This window comes from Ascaphus truei, chromosome 7, assembly GCF_040206685.1.
Source record: "Ascaphus truei isolate aAscTru1 chromosome 7, aAscTru1.hap1, whole genome shotgun sequence".
In the NCBI taxonomy this organism is placed as follows: domain Eukaryota; kingdom Metazoa; phylum Chordata; class Amphibia; order Anura; family Ascaphidae; genus Ascaphus; species Ascaphus truei.
The window spans coordinates 76024408-76044793 of record NC_134489.1 but is presented as its reverse complement, the minus strand read 5'-3'; the positions used below and the strand labels follow the sequence as shown (position 1 = coordinate 76044793).

The following is a 20386-nucleotide window of genomic DNA, read 5'->3' as shown; positions in this document are numbered from 1 at the left end:
TACATCGGGGTATACTTACTCACATCTCTCCGCTGCAAAACTGAGCTAAAACCAGTGCACATAAAAGCATCAAAGAAAACCATTTCCATTGAAAGCAACTGGAGATTTTCCTTTGATATTATTTTGCGCTGGTTTTTGCCCTGTTTTGCAGCCGATTAACTTTAGTAAATAACCCATATAGTCTATGGCAGTCATTTATCAAAGTCTACATGCGGCAAAAGTGGTCCAAAATTACTGCGACATATGTATCAAAGAAGAAAACTCCCATTGGCTTCAATGGGAATGTTTTTCCTTGATGTAGTTTCTTTGAGCCGTTGGTACTTCTGAACAGACTTTTGCAAACTGGGACATTTGGTAGTTTTGCCTGAATACCTGTGACTAACCATCTCTCCAGACCACACAGAGCAGGGGGTGGCCAACTCCAGTCCTGAAGGTCACCAACGGGTCAGGTTTTCAGGATATCCCTGCTTCAGCACAGGTGGCGCAATCAGTGGCTCTGTCATTATGACTGAGCCACCTATGCTGAAGCAACGGTTTTCTGAAAACCTGACCTGTTGGTGGCCCTAGAATATACAGACACAGCCCCAGAATTGCTAAAATGTTCTTATCGCTGTGCACGCCGCATGACTTTGTAGCAACCTAGACACGGTGTAATGGTTGAGGTCCTCGCTCAGTAAAGGGTTTATGTCTGTTTCCTGCTACATGGCTAGAAGATGAAGACTGTTTACATAATGTAAAATAGTTTAGCAGCACCTGGAGCAGGGATTACCTCTACTGACTGACATAAAAGTGAACAGCATTATCTTGTGGCAGGTTCAGATAAGTGTCTTGTGCAGAAGTTGAGGACAACTCGAAGACGCTGTCATCATCCCAAAACCCTGAATAGCCCTGAGGACAGCATGTACTATAACCAGATCAATGTGAGTGCAACTGACATTAACCCTTACCTTGCAATAGGGGCCTGAAACACTTGCTAGGCAATGTGGTGTGTTTCTCTATTAGTAAAGAGATTACACTTTTATTTTTGATCCAAATAATGGTTTTATTCAGTACTGGTGAACCTGCAGTGCCCCAATACACACAAGTCCTACCCTCCTTCAACAATATTGTGTTGATGGTCAATCACTTAATTGAAGTGCCCTTATTTACCCAAATGGCCTCACTGAAAAGCTCTCTTGCTCTTATTAATACCTGTTCAACCTTTCCCTCCCTCCCTCCATTGTAACACCCCAACTCTCCTTCCCGTCTCTCAACATAGCTACGCCTGAACATGTGCTTATACCCTTTATCAATGCTTTCATATCAGGATGTCTCCTTTCACGGTGAATAATTGATGTGGTATATCAAAGAAAAGCAACATGCATGCTCCATCAGGCTCACTTGAACCCTTTGATCAAAAAAAAATTATGCTTTGACTTGTGATATTATCAGCATCTGCTTGCATTCAACACAAAATCACTTTGAATTAACAATTAATGACTCCCTGCTTAGCTTCTGAAAGCGTGTTCTTGGTCCTCCCCACAGGGAACTCTAGAATATCAAGGGAGCAAGAGGAAGCCGAGAAAACTTGGGTAAATATCCATCCCCATTTTTTAACCACTGTAAGCAGAAGTCCTTTGACGATAGAACGTTCTTAAACATTGATACAGGTTAATTTCAGCCCGCTGGATATGTTTTGCTTGCTGCAAGAAAAGCACAAAACCGTAACTATTTAAACAGAGCAAAAGGAATCACTTGATACAATGTGTCCTAATCTTATTGCTGTATTGGATGATAATCAATTAAATATTATTTGTTCGTGTAGCTGCGGTGGTCCCCAACAAGACTATGTATCTTGTATTTTTTTTTATACCATTTCTGCCCCAGATTGCAGGTCAGGACGTTCATATAATAACACCCAAGGCTCGTTAAAATCAGTATGTGGGCAATGCGTTGGGGATAATATGTTGATTAAGACAAAAAGTATAACATGCATGCACAGCTGAAACATATAGTCAACAAGAGACTCTTTACACCCAAATATGAATTATCAGTTGAACTAACTGAGTATTATACATAAATACTCTATCAACTGTGACAGACAGAAACTCCACAATGTATGCGTTCGCATTGCTCCTCTGAAATACTTGGTGGTAGCCTTACTACAGGGGTGGCCAACTCCAGTCCTTAAGGGCCACCATCAAGTCAGGTTTTAAGGAGCCATCTGTGCTGAAGCAGGGATAACCTGACCTGTTGGTGGCCCTTAAGGACTGGAGTTGGCCACTCCTGCCTTACTACTGTGTAAATAGCCCTTCTGATTTTGCGTTGTCATTTTCTGGTTTCTTTCAGCCAAGTCAAAGTACTCGATGGCGAGGATGAATATTACAAATTATTGTCAGCTGTTGATTCAATTCCTGAGGAGGATCTTTCCCTCAAAGCTTCTTTGGCACCACAGGGACTGTTTTTTGCCCACAGCTGATCGACTGTAGTTGACTTCAGACTGTTCCCAAATGGGTAAGAATATGCTTACAGTAGCTCTGCTTAGGTCTAACCATGATTTTGTCCTGATTATGTTCAATAAAGTCTGCCTGTTTGGGGTGCTGAAATTAACATAAGTAAATAAAAAAAAATAAGCATGCATTACTGTAGATTGTATGTTACAAATGATACATTATAGATAGTTGGAAGTGTGCAATAATAATAAATAGCAGGGGGTACAAATTTCCAGAGAACATGTTCCAATGTATATGAGTTACAGTTGCTAGGTACAATTTAAACTGATAGTGGGTTCGACCTTAACGTAGTAGCAGGCTTGACATTTTGATCCAAAATGTGCAATTACATTTTACTAATTAATTGGAAGTCTGGTAAGAATGCTAATTGGAATTTGTTTGCTGAACCAATTTGTATTCCATAGTTTTCCTAATCTGAGCATTGTGGATTATGAATGAATCATATCATTTTGGGGGTTTAAATTCACCGTAATTGCACATTTTGGAGGTAGATAATCCCCTACCTCTTCTCATCTTGTATATTCTTTGAGAGGCATTTTTGAGTGGGCCGTCTGGAATACTAAGTGGAAATTGAGTGATGCTTTCCAAATAAATTACAAAGTAATCTGTGCTGTGACTAAATCCCAAAATAATTGCAGATTTCTGCTGTGAGTTTCCCAAACCTGTTACATTCTATCATTTGTTCTGTATTTATATAGCCAGTCTACATTAGATCCTTGCAGCCCATAACATAGACTACATCTGTGTGTTTTTTACTTGATGTATTTGAATTCATGTGAAGAATTTGTCACAACTGTTTCCTCTGCAAGCAATTTGTCAGTTCAAGTCTGAAGATGGAGCGCGGTTGACTGCTTAAGGAAGTCAAAGTGGCTTGAAAAGTACTGTTACAATGCATGATTTCACTTTTAAACCTGTTAAACATTAGAGCAAAGCTCTTTGGATCTTATTGTAACATGTAACAGATTTGTTGTAGGTTGGAATAACTTTAAAAGGACCAACATTAAAACATAATAGACGAATTTACAATGAACAGAGCGTTCCAAACCTTGCAGGCTTCAAGTACTCACAAGTGAAAGAATAGAAAAAAGAGGAGGCGACTAACCCTTTGGGTCTGGGACTAGAAAGAAAGAAAACAGGTCAGGACCAAGATGAATCCCAAACCTAGTGAATTGCGCCCAAAGAAAATAATGATAAAAAATACCACAAAATAAAAGTGACGGTAGAGATCCAAAAATCTGGATCTGACAAAAGTGTAAACAGAATAAACATAGCAGAAATAAAGTGCATGTAACTAAAGTCCAAAAGTGTAAATCCAACAGTGCTTCTGAATCAGGGAAGGCTTAATCAAGCCTTCAAAATGTACAAAAAAATCCTTTATTAAAAAAAAAAGGGAAAGAATACAAATATATGCACTTACAGACACAGGTGATAAAAGGGCTCATAAAAGTATATACAGGAGTGTCTCCTATCTTCTGACGCTTGCAAGATTTATATCCCACGGACGGCATCACCAAGACTGACACGTGTTGCAGTTCTGGTGCTTGTGTGATCATCGCAGAACTGCCAACAGAAATCGTTGGCACCAGGACAAATATAAGAAGCAGGGCCCCTCCTTCCCTCCCCTCCTCCTCTCCCTCCCATCTCTCCCCCCCCCTATCCCCCGTGCACTGGATAGGGGAGAAAAAAAGGTATGAGCAGCGGGAGGGGATATAAATCTGTAATGGGCCTTTGGGGGTGTAATGAGACTGGACTGGGAGGACGGGGGCATAAGGGCTAATGGTCCTGGGTGGTTAGTGGGCTTTGAGTGGTATAGGTGGGTAATGGACCTGGGGGGGGAGTAAGTGGGTAATGGGCCAGGGGGTATTTGCCTTGGGGGGGTATAAGGGGTAATAGACCTGGGGGTCAGGTGTGTGGGCTTACCTGGGGCCCTCATATGGGTCTGCTAGAAGCCCATGAAAAGGGGGTCCTGCTGGATAAAGATGCCAGTGAACAGGAAGGCCAGCCGGAGGCCCGCAGAATTAGGGACTGGGGAATCCCCCCTCCCAGATGGGCATGGGCTGCAGGGGAGACCTGGAGAAGGGGGTGGCCCTTCTTGCCTGTTCTGGAAATAAACTATAGGACTGACGGACTGGGCCTGGCACATTTCTGGCAGCAAAGATTTTTTTAACATTTTTTTTAAAATGACCATCACACACTTAACTAGCAGAGATTAATCTAAACCAGGGATTCTCACACCTCTCCTCAGCAATGAGCAAGACTAGGTTATTCATATTGCCATCCAATGGCCCATTCATGTGCAAGTTGGGTTCATTGTGCTAAGTGCAAATGGATTGGGTATTTCTAATGCCTGGAGGGGGCTTGATCCGCTGCTACACTAATCCACATTGAAGTATTACAGTGGTCACTGATTTTAATTATTGATAAACCACAATAACACTTTCCTAGGTCTCCTTTTTCCTTACAATTACTACCTTGTTAGAAATAGTTGTGCTCACCATTGTTTTGTATTGCAGAAGGATCATTTCACAATGAAGGTCTTACATATGACGAAATGCTTAAAATGACTATTTACCAATATGACAGGAGAAATACAGTAGTGATCCTAGCATCATAACTGATTAGCTTTATATGCATTGTTGATTTCTATCCAACAGTATAATTGGCCATTGGTGGTCCTAATCTGTGCATCAAAAATAAGATATTGGCATCTTCTTTTTATCATTGAAGTCACCCTCCCGCATGCCTCTTTTGGATGGGAATACTCGTCGACTACTTACAAGAAGTGTTAATGCTGCCTTGAAAGAATTCAAATCCAGAGGTCTTTTCTGTATTCCGAACAATTCTCATAAATCTGCCCTGAAGCGATAGCTATGTAGATCAAGAGATCAAAGTTTTCCTTTCTGTCAAGTTTTCTTTTTTTCCTGCTCTTTCATTCAAGTTTCCTATGTCCCATTCATGATCTTCCAATAAACACTTTTCTAACACTGACAATCTCTTGAGTTCTTGCTCTCTTTTGTTATGCAGCTGTGTATTTCCACCAGTTTCTAGAGCTTCACTACAATGAAGCCCTAAACTTACTGTTATTAAGAAGTCATTAAAACCAGACTGTTTGAGGGTGGGATAAACAGGACATCTCAGTTTACTGTTCTTGATAGTGTTGAAAATATTTATTGAAGCCACATTTGGACTGACATCAAAACTACTCAGGCAGCAATATTTAGAGATGCCCTTTATTTACTCCACACTAAAGAATGTCCACGTTTCCCTTGTAGATTTCATTGTAGTTTTCTCCACTCATAAAAAGAAGACTGTGTTGCATTATATAAATAGCTACCAAGGTACAATATCACAAATTAGTGAGATTTGGGAGTCCAGGAAAAGTGGTTTATAGTATAATTCTCAGCCCAGCAATGCGTACAGTGAGTGAAACTTAAGGCCTTGTTCTGTATCTGCCTAAGATGTTATTTGGGATGTTTTTTGGACAAAATCCGTGTTAAAGTCTGTAGGAATCTTTGACCGAAAACGGCCCGAAAGCCTGTGTGTCTATGTATCTGTGTATCTATCTGCATATCTATGTATATAAAACACGAAGGATATCTGCACATCCTTCTGTGATAGGCTGAGTGGCCTGTCACTCACCCAGGAGCAGCCAATGAGAATGCACATCCCTCTCCCTCTGTGATAGGTTAATCAGACTGTCACTCACCCAGGGACAACTAATGGGACTGCACATCCCTCCCCCTCTGTGATAGGTTGAGTGGCCTGTCACTCAGCCAGGGATTGCCCGTGAGGCTGCACATCCCTCCCCCTCTGTGAATGGAATAGAGAGTAGTGTGCACATGGGCAGGAGGGAGTGCAAAGGGAGGGGAGAAAACACAGCAAGGTGAGTAGGAGGAGGAAACAGACAGCAAGGAATGGAGGATACAGATGAGATGAGTAGGAGAGGAGGGAGTGTAGTGTGCACAGAGAGGAGCAGACACAGTAAGCAGGGAGTATAAATAGAGGGGAGGAGAGAGTGCAAAGAGGAGCAAGGTATGATGGAGATGGAGGAGGAGAGGCGACAGAGACAGTAAGGATAGGACGAGACAGAGGGATGAAGAGGAGGAGGGAATGGAGAGCAGTGGGCACATGGGGTAGGAGGGAGTGCAAATAGAGGGGAGGATAGACAGCAAGAAGAGGAGGAGACAGATGAGTAGGAGAGGAGGGAATGTAGTGTACATAGAAGAGTAGACACAGTAAAGCAGGGAGTGCAAATAGGAGCAGGGCATGATGGAGGAGAGAGACAGCAAGAAAAGGAGGAGACAGAGAGAGACAGCAAGGAGTGGGGACAGAGGGATGACGAGGAGGGAATGGAGAGCAGTGTGCACATAGGGCAGGAGTGAGTGCAACGAGAGGGGAGAATAGACAGCAAGGCGAGTAGGAGGAGGTAACAGAGACACAGCAAGGAGAGGAGGAGACAGTTGAGTAGGATAGGAGGGAGTGTAGTGTGCACAGAGAGGAGCAGACACAGGAAGGCAGGGAGTGCAAAAAGGAGCAGGGCATGATGGAGAGAGTAAGGTGGGGAAGAGGGGACAAGAGACAGCAAGGCATTACAGGGAGGGGTGAAAACAAAGAGTAACATTTAATTAATAACCTTTCAGATCTCCTAGAGCAGCGTATGTTACGCCAGGTACAGCTAGTATAGAATAAAGCTCTTACTCAGAATTAGTGTAACCAGAAAGATCTAAGTACAGGGTAATTTATAAAACTATTTGCTTCTAATTTCCAGGTCAAACTTTAGTTTATAATATATCAATTCGTTTGTAATTTTATTTTTTATAACTGCATCTTAGGGTAGGTTATCATAAAGGTTCATCGCTGATATTAATGGTATGTGCAAAAGTTACCTAAAAAAGTAAACATTTTGGTAGTCACTGCAGTAGGTTAATTTATGTTACTTCTAACATTCTATAATGAGTTTAGTTGAAATAGTAGCTGCCATGTGGAGGGAGGGACAGAATCAATGTATCATAGGTCCCTTCTGTCTGAGTTACTGTGTATTGTTAATCATTTTGATAGGCTCTATTTAAGTGCAATTTATGTAACAATTTTTAATGCCTTCCTTTCAGAGTGATTTTTAATATACTGCTTTTGATCAGCTGTGGCCATGTGGAGATAAGAATGACATTTTAAAATTGGCTTTTACCCAAATCTGTACTATCACTTGACTGCACACAAACTAATGGAACAGCCTGAGCACTGCATGACATACCTGTGCTCCTAAAACTAGAGGGAATTGATATTCTTTGGAATAAATTAACTAACATTGACTAAGAGGCATCATTAAAGTGCAGGCAATCACTTGTTTTGGTGCAGTAAAATGTGCATCAAATTAATGAAGCTACAATTAAAGGAGCCGTCCCATCTCACTTTTTTTTTTTTTGCCCACATTTTTATTCTATATAGGGTGGCAACCGGAGGTCCCCTGAGCCAAACACCACTACATTCAGCTCCTGAGAACAGTGAAGTTACTGGGTTTGAATCTCCCTCAGAGGAAACAAAATGGCTGCCACATCTCAGTCCAAAAGGAAGCTACAGATAGATCATTGGCTGTGGCTTCCTATTGGATGGCCATTGAAATCCCCTTTAAAAAACAGGAAGTATTACTGGTAGCTTCACCTGTATGTATCTCGTGAACCAGTGGGGTCCCCAGAGCTGAAAAATACGCAGTTCAGCTCTGGAGGATCCCACTAGTTCCAATCCTGTAAAAAGAAAATGGAGGTTAGTTTGGGTGGATTAGTCCTTTAAGATCTCAAATGAGAGTGGAGTTATTTTCCTTTAGCAATATCTTGCTATTTTCTACCATTTTACACTATAACTGGGAGACTGATAACTGATCCCCGTGATTATGTTACAAAGAAGAGCTGTTGTGTACATAGGGAATCACTTACTAATTCTATTAATGACGAAGCCCATCTACTTTTCTTCCATTACATTGGTTTCTTTTAAGTTTGTTCTGGTTTAGGTTTATTACCTTGATAGTAAATTAAAGCAACTTGAAAAGTCTATGCAGTAAAAGGCATCCAAATCAAACTCCTGTTTGAACAAGAAAATAACTTTCCCCATGTTTACCCATAAATTGGTCGCAATTGTTTTATTGGGGGACAATCTCCAAATCAGTATAAAATACACTCCTTTTGTTTATGTGCATGCAATCTGGTGCAGAGGCATACAAAGCACTATCGAGGGCACTTATCAAAGTCTCCCGTCAGGGGCAAAAAACTACCAAATGTATGAAGCAACATATTTCCTATTAAAACTAAAGGGATTTTTCAAACGGGTACATCTGGAGTACAGTAGTTTTGTTCCAGATTTGCTAAAATAATAAATAAATAGGGAAAACATTAGTAAAGCCCGTTAGGAAAACATAAACGGCATTTAAATCTAGTTCCTCGTTCAATTGTTATTTGCACCACTTTGCTCAGCTTACCCCAAATAGGGTCTGAGGTTTTATAGCAGATAGGAAAATTAGCAGACAAGCTCAGGGGGCAAGAGGTTCTTATCTGCTGTCAAATTTTATATTTGTAAAGAGTGACTCCCTGCGAGTGTATTAAACAAGTTCCGGAATAAGTGATTCAGATCAGTGTATCAGACAAACAGCAACAATAAGAGTTAGTGCATAGGTATCTATCTTATGCCTCAAGCAAATATTGCCACAGGATTATATTAAATATTGATGCCAGAAGTAATTGGTGCCAGGAGTCATTGATACAGTCTCTGTGTGAGCAAAGAACCATTAACTCCTATTGAGGAAATACACAAGTCCCACAAAGTTGTCTGTAGAGCTGGCGGTGCAATCACCACCGTGATGCAGGGGCATGTCTTGGCGGATTAGGGTCTAGTGTAGCCTGGAGTGAACTGTGCTGTGGTTCAGTAAATTGTAGTAGAAAGATAAATTACTCACATATATCTGTGAGGATTCGGGGGTTACGACGGCCGCATCATGACCTCCCCTCGCCTCTTGTTGCGCCCGCTGCTGCAGGGCGTCCCCCTCGCCGGTCCCATCCGGTCCCCATGGTTGGGGGACTCCCTCCTCGTTCCCGGAGGGCATCCGCTGTTCTGCTGGCGGCTGGGGCTATGGCGGCTGCTGCTGCTCATGGGCGCGCGCTCCCCCTCGTTACGGAGCGCGCGCCGGATCTAGTTAATTTATTCACTGCTCCTGCAGTGAGGCCACGTTCCAACTCACACACAGCCTACAATCATGCCCTAAGACTGCTCACCTGCATTCTTCTCAAGGCAGCCTATCCAGGACAGCTCCATGCACTCCTCCAGATCTGCGTCCTCTTCCTATTCGCCAGCCGCACTATATAATGCCTGTCTTGCCATTCCCACATCGCTCAACATAGTCTCTTCTAGCGGATGCCTATGCTGGCTCTCTCTCTCTTCTCTTCATTAATTCAGGTTACGACCCGGCTTGGCGGACTTCCCTCTCTGGCTCTGGACCCCGGCTCTCACTTGACCTCGCTGCTTCTCATACCCCTCGATCTCAGCTTGGACTTTGACCTTCCAGATCTCTCCTCTCCCAGACCTTGGCTAACGGCAACGAGGATGCCTCTTCTTGTACCGGTACCGGCAAGTATTGTTACAGCTATTTCCACCTGGCCTGGCAACGCCAAAACACCACACTCCGGACACGCTCCTTCTGCTGTGGGTGCGTGCATATATACGTCCCCACCTCAGTATAAGGGACGGGTCTGGTCTGCGGGCAGCACCGGCGTAACATTATGTCGAGCCCACAAGACGCAGACCAGACTGATCTGGCCTCTATGATGATGGACATGTATCAACAAATCCAGGCCTTAACTGATCAGATGGCTCTCCTCACTGAACAGGTACAGGAACTTTCATTTCAGGCACCACCTGTGGCCGCACCGCCAGCGCAGGTAGAACCGTGTCCGCCGCGACTACAGGCCTGAAGATTCCGGCACCCACGCCGTACGTGGGGGATCCGCACGCCTGTCGTGGATTTCTCAATCAATGCGAGATCCAGTTTGAGATGGCCCAGCAGCAGTATTCCACTGGCCGTAAGAAAGTGGCATATGTTTACAGCCTGCTCATGGGAAATGCACTGGCATGGGCCTCCCCGATTTGGGAACTACGTACCGAAATCAGCCGAGATTACGCTGCCTTCAGACGAGACTTTCGACAGGTCTTCGACACCCCCGCATGTCAAGAGACTGCCTCTGACTCCTTGCTTCAGCTTTCACAGGGACGTCGGGACGTGGCCCAGTACGCCTTGGAGTTCAGGACCCTAGCGGCTGAGACACGATGGGACCAGGAGGCCTTAGTCTCCGTCTTCTGGAGTGGCTTAACAAATTCTGTGAAGGATGAACTCGCCTCACAACCCAGGCCAGGACTTCTGGAGGAACTCATCTCCCAGGCCATTCGAGTGGATCAACGTCTTCAGGTATGCCGCACTGAGCGCCAACACCCCCGATTCATGCCTTTTCGTGCCCCTTTTCCCAGGTTCTCTTCAACCATGGGACCTGCCGTCTCCCTACTCCCCACTCTGGAGGCTCCGGAGCCGATGCAACTTGGAGTCCAGCGTTCTCGGGCACCGATATGACAGTTTCGCCAAGCCGGTGGGTCATGTTACTACTGTGGATCTTCCGATCATTTGGTCCGTGAATGTCAACTATGTCCGGGAAATGACCAAGCCCAGTGAGTACGAAGGGGCCCTCCATGGGTGCTAAATCTCCTTGTCCCCTTTCCAGGAAAGAACTTCTCAAAAAATTGACCATTCCCGTCTCCCTCTCTGGTCCTACCTTCCGCACCTCCACAGCGGCATTTATCGATTCTGGCGCGGGAGGAAATTTCGTGGACCAGACCTTCTCTGAACAGAACCAGATTCCACTCATTAGGAAGAAGTCTCCCGTTGCCTTGGTCGGGATTGACGGCCTTCCGCTCACCCCGGCATACATCTCCTTGGAGACTTGCCCCCTCACTCTATCTTCTAATTTCCACAAGGAGACCCTGGCCTTTGATGTAATCCATGCTCCTGGGACACCGGTCACCCTTGGCTTACCTTGGTTGCAGAAGCACAACCCGCACATCAATTGGACATCCTAAGAGCCCATTGTCTGGAGGTCAAGGTCAGAGGAGTCTTCTCCACCAGCTCTACTTCCGCCTCAACTGCTGGCTAATACATCCAACCCTAAGGGAGGTTTACCCGCCCCGTACACAGATTTTCTGGATGTCTTCAGCAAAACTCAATCCGAGCTACTAACCCCACGATTGTCCGATAGACTTAGTACCTGGATACACATTACTCAAGTCCAAATCCTACTCCCTCTCTCTGCCTGAGACGGAACCATGGACAAATATATTCGCGAGAACTTGAAGCGGGGCTTCATACGGCATTCCAATTCACCCGCAAGGTCTGATTCTTTTTCGATAAAAAGAAAGACGTACTCTCAGACCGTGTATAGACTACCGGGGACTGAACCGCATTACGGTGAAGAACCGCTACCCTCTCCCACTCATCTCTGAACTCTTCGACAGACTTCAAGGTGCTAACCTGTTTTCCAAGCTAGACCTTCGCGGGGCGTATAATCTCATTCGCATCCGGGAGGGTGACGAATGGAAGATCGCCATCAACACCCGTAGCAGCCACTACGAATATCTTGTGATGCCCTTCGGCTTATGCAATGCTCTGGCGGTCTTTCAGGACTTTATCAATGACATCTTTCGAGATGTCCTTAACCGTTTTGTAATTGTTTATCTGGACATTCTTATCTTTTCCAAGAATCTACAGGATCATATCATCCATACTAAGTTTGTGCTCTCCCGCCTCCGAGAGAACCGATTGTTTGCCAAGATGGAGAAGTGCCTTTTTCACCAGTCTACCACTTCCTTTCTTGGGTATATTATTTCCATTTAAAACCAGAGACAGAACATGAAACACAGACAGAGCTCAATGCACATCCAGTGAAACCTATACACGGTACAGTGCCTAAAAATATATGTATAGATATCTTTTAAATACAATGGTCTTTTAGTTTAACATTTTGGCCAAAGTGTTGTAAGCCCCTGAGCCACTACACGGCAGACCACATCTCAAGGGTCCCCAACACTAATATAAATTCTTAAAAACCTGTGCATTACAAGGAAGAATGATTTATAATAAATCTGTCAAACTTAGTTGCATAGTTCTAAGTCTGATTGAAGCTTTTATTAACCCTTACATTACCAGGAAAAGCACTCTGTATTAGATTTGTCACAATCATACTGCAAGCAAGCTCACCCCCTCCCACATTTAAATGGTTAAAAGCTCACTCCATAGCATCTCCCACTCTCAGGGGAACTTGCTTGCTTGCAGTATGATTGTGACAAATCTAAGGCCTGGGACATAGTAAGCGCTTAGGTGCTGCTGCTCGCCCTTGCTTGCTGCCGCTCGCTCTACCAGGAGCTTTTTGCTGTCCGCTTGGGAGGCGGGTATCACTGTGTGTGTGTCACTTGCTAGCTGTCAGTGTGTGTGTGTGTCACTTTGAAGTGGTCTGTGTGTTTGTGTGTCACTGGGGAACCTGTGTGTGTGTATATGTGTGTGTCTGTGTGTATATTATATAATATTTTAAAAATTAAAAAAAAAGACATGTTGTGAGAATAAATTATTTATTAACCTTGTGCAACTTTGATAAATATATTCACGCACTTACACACACACGCGCACATGCGCACACACACATACGCACACACACACGCACACACACACACACACATACATGCACACATACACGCACACATGCACACATACACATGCACATGCACATGCACACACACACATACATGCACACACACATACATGCACATACACATGCACACACACACACAGACAGATAGACACACACACATACACAGACACACATACACAGACACACACACATACACACACACACACATATACACACACACACATATACACACACACATACAAATACACAGACACACACACACACATATATATATATATATATATATATATATATATAAAATCACACACACACACACACACCACCTTGCTGCCACCACTGCTCTGGGACACAACCCCTTCCTCTCCTCCTCCCCCACCCCGCCGGCGGCCGCGCAACCCTCCTCCATCTCCCTTCTCCCTCCACCCACCCTCTCCCTTCTCCCTCCACCCACCCTCTCTCCCTTCTCACCCTCTCTCTCTCTCCCTTCTGCCCCCCCTCTCTCTCCCTTCTCCCCCCCTCTCTCCCTTCTGCCCCCCCTCTCTCTCCCTTCTCCCCCCCTCTCTCCCTTCTGCCCCCCTCTCTCTCCCTTCTGCCCCCTCTCTCTCCCTTCTCCCCCCCTCTCTCCCCCTTCTCCCCCCCTCTCTCCCCCTTCTCCCCCCTCTCTCTCCCTTCTCCCCCCCTCTCTCTCTCCCTTCTGCCCCCCTCTCTCCCTTCTCCCCCCTCTATCTCCCTTCTGCCCTCCCTCTCTCTCCTTTCTCCCCCTCTCTCTCCCTTCTGCCTCCCCATCGCTCTCCCTTCTCCCCCCTCTCTCTCCCTTCTCCTCCCTCTCTCTCCCTTCTCCCACCTCTCTCTCCCTTCTCCCCCCCTCTCTCTCCCTTCTCCCCCCCTCTCTCTCCCTTCTCCCCCCCTCTCTCTCCCTTCTCCCCCCCTCTCTCTCCCTTCTGCCCCCCTCTCTCTCCCTTCTGCCCCCCTCTCTCTCCCTTCTCCCCCCCCTCTCTCTCCCTTCTCCCCAACTTTATTTATTTATTCTGCACAATCATACTGGAAGCAAGCTCACCCCCTCCCGCATTTAAATGGTTAAAAGCTCACTCCATAGCATCTCCCACTCTCAGGGGAACTTGCTTGCTTGCAGTATGATTGTGACAAATCTAATACAGAGTGCTTTTCCTGGTAATGTACAGGTTAATAAAAGCTTCAATCAGACAGAACTATGCAACTAATTTTGACAGATTTATTATAAATCATTCTTCCTGGTAATGCACAGGTTATTAAGAATTTATATTAGTGTTAGGGACCCTTGAGATGTGGTCTGCCGTGTAGTGGCTCAGGGGCTTACAACAATTTGGCCAAAATGTTAAACTAAAAGACCATTTTATTTAATAGATTTCTATACATATATATTTAGGCACTGTACCGTGTATAGGTTTCACTGGATGTGCACTGAACTTTGTCTGTGTTTTATGTTCTGTCTCTGGTTTTAAATATATATTGCCATGCTCAGTAGCACTCCTCTGTGACACTTATATGCTTATATATATGTTGTGGTTATTTTGGGGGTTCAATATGAGCTTGCAGGTGTCCTGTATGTATATTATTTCCAACAGTGGATTGGCCATGAACCCAGAAAAACTTAAAGCCGTAGTGGATTGGCCACAACCCGATTCCCTCAAGTCTATTCAGCGGTTTCTTGGATTTTCCAATTATTACCGGAAATTTATTCGAAACTTTTCCACCATCATCGCTCCGATCACGGCACCTACCCAAAAAGGAGCTGACCCTTCGTCTTGGTCTCCTGAGGCAGTCACGGCTTTCAAAACATTGAAACAAGCATTTGTCACAGCTCCCATCCTCCAACACACGAACATCAATTTCCCTTTCACCCAAGAGGTAGACGCTTCGGACTGCGGGGCCGGCGCAGTCCTATCCCAGAGATTTTCTCCCCAGAATAAACTTCACCCTTGCGGTTTTGTCTCTAAGAAGTTTTCCCCAGCTGAGAGGAACTATGACGTGGGCAATAGGGAACTTTTGGCCATCAAATTGGCCCTTCAGGAATGGAGGCATCTTCTGGAGGGGTCAAAAGAGCAGTTCACTATCCTCACGGACCATAAAAATCTTTTATACATCGAGAGTGCCCGTTGCTTAGGCCCCCGCCAGGCCCGCTGGTTGTTATTTTTCTCCAGGTTTAATTTTATTTTGTCCTACATTTCCGGCACCAAAAATGTCAAGGTGGATGCTCGCTCTAGACAATATTCTTCTGAAGAGAGACCGGAGAAAACTACTGAGTCTATCCTTCCCAAGCAAAAGATCCTTGCGGTCGCTGCATTCAAGAATCTTGAGAGAATCATCAAGTCTCAAAAACACCTTCCTAGTGATCTCGAGATACCGAAGGACACCTTATACGTAGAGTCCAAGTTCATTCCTGAGATTCTGGAGTGGGGGATCGCTTCCCGTTCGACAGGACATCCTGGATTCAAGAAAACATTGGATCTCATCCGTCGCACCTTCTGGTGGCCCAATATGGCTAAGTCCATCCTTGAATTTACTCGAGTCTGTCCGGTATGTGCACGCAATAAAATTCCTCATCAGAGACCCCATGGTCTTCTTTTGCCTTTACCCATCCCGGAGCGCCCCATGTCCCACATATCCATGGACTTTATTGTCGAATTGCCTAGGTCGAATGGCATGAACACCATTCTAGTAGTGGTGGATCGGTTTTCCAAGATGGCACATTTTATTCCTCTCAAAGGATTACCCTCCTCACCCGCCCTAGCCAATATTTTCTCCAAAGAGATTTTCCGTATCCATGGCATCCCCACATCCATCGTATCAGATCGTGGTTCCCAATTCGTTTCCAGATTCTGGAGGACCTTCACCAGAAGCCTGGGAATTTCTTCCTCTTTTTCTTCAGGATATCACCCTCAATCTAATGGGCAGACCGAGAGGGTTAATCAATCTCTCGAGAAGTATTTAAGGTGCTTCGTCTCTGACTCCCAGGATGACTGGGCGGAATTACTTCCCTAGACTGAGTATGCCTTTAATTCCTCCAGGAATTAATCCACTCGTGAGGCGCCTTTCTTTATTAATTACGGATTTCATCCGGCTCGCCTACCTATTTCCAATATCTCCTCTGGAGTACCAGCCGTGGATGAACACATCTCCCTCCTACAGAATTCCTGAGCTAGAATTCAATCAGCACTTCAAAAGTCCTCCCTGTCTTCGAAAATCCAGGCTGACCGTCGTCGCCGACCTGCACCCAACTACAAGCCAGGGGACAAGGTTTGGTTGTCTACCAAAAATATCCACCTCAAAACCCCTTCCCCTAAATTGGCACCTAGGTTTCTGGGGCCATTTCCTATCATGGAGCAGGTAAACCTGGTGGCCTTCCGTCTTCAATTACCTCAAAGCATGAGAATTCCTAATGTTTTTCACACATCTCTTCTCAAGCCGTTCATCTCTAGTCCCCTCTTTCCGGACCAAACTCTTAAACCAGATCCAGTGATCATACAGGGCAACGAAGAGTACGAGGTCCAAGCCATACTAGACTCCTGTCTCTCGAGGGGTAAGGTTCAGTTCTTGGTACATTGGAAGGACTTTGGACCCAAAGAAAGGTCTTGGGTACCTCTCAAAGATATTCACGCACCAGGACTTCCTAAACGCTTCCGTAAGAACTTCCCATCCAAAACAAGGGAGGATTGTCATGAGGCTGACCCTGAAGGGGGGGGGTACTGTGAGGATTCGGGGGTCACGACGGCTGCAGCGTGACCTCCCCTCACCTCTTGTTGCGCCCGCTGCTGCAGGGAGTCCCCCTCGCCGGTCCCGTCCCCGTTGTTGGGGGACTCCTTCCTCGTCCCCGGCTGGCGGCCGTTGTTCCGCAGGTGGCTGGGGCTATGGCGGCTGCTGCTCATGGGCGCGTGCTCCCCCTCGTTATGGAGCGCGCGCCGGATCTAGTTAATTTATTCACTGCTCCTGCAGTGAGGCCACGCCCAAAACTCACACACAGCCTACAATCATGCCCTAAGACTGCTCACCTGCATTCTTCTCAAGGCAGCCTATCCAGGACAGCTCCATGCACTCCTCCAGGTCTGCCTCCTCTCCCTATTCACCAGCCGCACAATAATAATGCCTGTCTTGCCATTCCCACATCGCTCAACATAGTCTCTTCTAGCGGATGCCTATGCTGGCTCTCTCTCTCTTCTCTTCATTAATTCAGGTTACGATCTGGCTTGGCAGACTTCCCTCTCTTGCTCTGAACCCCGGCTCTCACTTGACCTCGCTGCTTCTCACGCCCCTCGATCTCAGCTTGGACTCTGACCTTCCGGATCTCTCCTCTCCCAGACCTTGGCTAACGGCAATGACGACGCCTCTTCTTGTACCAGTACCAGCAAGTATTGCTACAGCTATTTCCACCTGCCTGGCAACGCCAAAACACCACACTCCGGACACGCTCCTTCTGCTGCGGGTGCGTGCATATATACGTCCCCACCTCAGTATAAGGGACGGGTCTGGTCTGCGGACAGCTCCGGCGTAACAATATCTTGAAAGTTTTCGATGGGTCTCTGGCATCGGGCATGCACACGTCCACAGGATACAGAACAGGAAAAAAACTTCCAAGGGGGAAGAAAACACAACCGCAAAGAATGGATGAAAGCTGGGTAATGATCGAAAATGTATTCACTGCTGTAGCATTACAATAAGAACATCCTTTAGGAGCAGAAGCACTCTAACACGTTTCGCGCAACTTGTGCTTTGTCAAAAAGTGCAAGTTGCGCGAAACGCGTTAGAGTGCTTCTGTTTATGAAGGATGTTCTTATTGTAATGCTACAGCAGTGAATACATTTTCGATCGTGACCCAGCTTCCATCCATTCTTTGTGGTTGTGCACCGCTGTTTTCTTCCCCCTTGGGAGTTATTTTCCTACTCCCTGCGAGTGCTCATTTGCATGTCATTACCCAGAATCCCCTGGCTGCAGTGGAAGCATTGTTTGCTAAGCAATAATGGGAAAAGACCGGGTTGAAAACTTGTCCGAGACATGGAAATGTTCTCATAAGTGGCATTATAATTTGCTATATTTGTAAACATAATTTGTACGTATGTGTTGGTTGCATGCAGGAATATATTAATTCACTCATTATTTCTGTTGATTCTTTTTACACAAATGCATGAACAGTTTCAGAGAAATTAAATATTTAAAATGAAAATAAATAGGTAACCACGGTAATAAAAAACACTGTACAACAACTTGTAGACTTACTTTGAGATCTAGGTGGCAGTGATAATTATTTACGGCGCAATAGTTTTTTGATTGGTTTTCCACGGTATCCACGATGTCAATATAACTGTTCATACATCACTCCGTAGCTGAATACCGTTAATTTCCGCTCCAGGGACTCCCTGCTTCCAGAGATACTTACTTGTGAGTTGGGTGCCGGTAGCCGCTCTCCTAAGATACCAGGGTTAACAATATGTCTGCTATTTAGATATTTCCTGGCCTGCGATGTCATCGGTGTGGCTTCCTATTGGTCCATGTGACGCGGGAGCTTCAAAGTTGAAATCCCTGCTTGCTGACCAAGAGCAGCTACCGGAATCTACTTCAGGGGTACTGCTGCAACACACTTTATTCGAGCAAATACCCAGTATGTACCTGGCAGATACCTGGAATGCGCCGCTCCTCACCTCTGACAAGCCCCGTTGCGTTTGCCTTCCCAGCCTGGGTTCATGCCTGGCTGACGGGCGGCTGATCTGTTAAATGATAATGATTAGGATTTAATAGGCTGCAATGCTTCGCGTGTCTACCAGATGGCATAAATTCATGAATTGTAATGCAGTATATATATATATACTGTGCAGTATTGCAGCCAGCGGGAATAAAATGCTTCAATCCCTGCCTGGAAAATAACGCAATGCACTCGGGCAGAAAACAGTCACAAACCTCAATACACCCGGGTATACCAGAATTCGTGGGACTAGCCGAGCTCGAATAAAGTGTGTCGCAAGTGTAGGTAAAAGGGTTAGGGTGCTCCAACCCCAGGTAATTCCATCCAATTCCATTAGCAATAAGACACTAACCCTGGAGATACCAATGGGAGTGGGTAGGTAAATATAGACTTGTAAGTAACACAATGACGATAGTCAATACTTAACTATAAGAGTCTAAACCAATGAAGCCCACTCACGTCATCTCCAGGGGTGATTGTCTGGCGTGCCAGCCACAAGGAGTCCAAAGTCCAGGTACAGCAGAAAGAAAAAACGAATGGCGCACAGCCAGGGAGCCAGGTGTAAAGTAAAAGGTTTACCTTTATTCAGTGCATGTTGAGAGACAAATTCACCCCTTGGGGGACAAAAGCAGAAACCTCCTACGCGTTTCGGACCAACGGGTCCTTTATCAAGGAGTCTCCTTGATAAAGGACCCGTTGGTCCGAAACGCGTAGGAGGTTTCTGCTTTTGTCCCCCAAGGGGTGAATTTGTCTCTCAACATGCACTGAATAAAGGTAAACCTTTTACTTTACACCTGGCTCCCTGGCTGTGCGCCATTCGTTTTTTCTTTCTACTTCAGGGGTAAGTATATCTGGAAGTAGGGAGTCCCCAGAGCTGCAATTAACGGGGTTCCGCTCCAGACACCCCTGCTTCAATTCAATATTTAAAAAAATAAAATTTAATTGCCGTCTTGGATTGCTCCTTTAACTGTACTTTGACAATACAAGGACAATTTGGTGACAAAATCCACAAATTGATGGCTTTTCAAGTTTTGCCCGTGTTTCATTCCGTATTATGAATCCTTGTCCTATTAGGTTCCCCTAACCACAATGCGGTATAAAATACAGTGTTTTCCTACTTTATCAATGATTCAACAAAGTACAGGAGGGAAGCATATTCCAAAGAAAGAGGAGTGATAGAACAAGGGGCCATTCTCTGAAGCTGCAGGGTGGAGGCTAAATGTGAGGAAGTGCTTCTTCATGAAAAGGGTGGTAGATTCATGGAATAGCCTCCCAACAGACATAGTTACATAGTAGATGAGGTTGAAAAAAGACATACGTCCATCAAGTTCAACCTATGCTACATTTATACAACAGATAATTTATCCTGTATCTATACTTACTTATTGATCCAGAGGAAGGCAAACAAAAAACCCCAGTGTCATACAGTATCATCCAATGATATCTCATAA

At 45.2% G+C, this 20386-nt stretch overlaps 1 protein-coding gene across 6 annotated transcripts in view; it reads left to right on the top strand.

Moving 5' to 3' along the window:
• The window catches only part of MYO3B (myosin IIIB), a 410453-nt gene that overhangs the window by 373391 nt on the left and 16676 nt on the right, over positions 1 to 20386 (top strand). The window contains exons 32-35 of one of the 6 annotated variants that reach the window (XM_075609097.1): positions 814 to 920; positions 1525 to 1571; positions 2329 to 2493; positions 5220 to 5493. In XM_075609097.1, coding sequence (XP_075465212.1) covers positions 814 to 920; positions 1525 to 1571; positions 2329 to 2458 — 284 coding nt within the window. In that variant the 3' untranslated portion in view covers positions 2459 to 2493; positions 5220 to 5493. Of the gene's footprint in view, positions 1 to 813; positions 921 to 1524; positions 1572 to 2328; positions 4331 to 5146; positions 5494 to 20386 lie in introns of those variants that run through there. The other 5 variants (XM_075609096.1, XM_075609095.1, XM_075609099.1 and 2 more) reach the window with 5 other exon arrangements.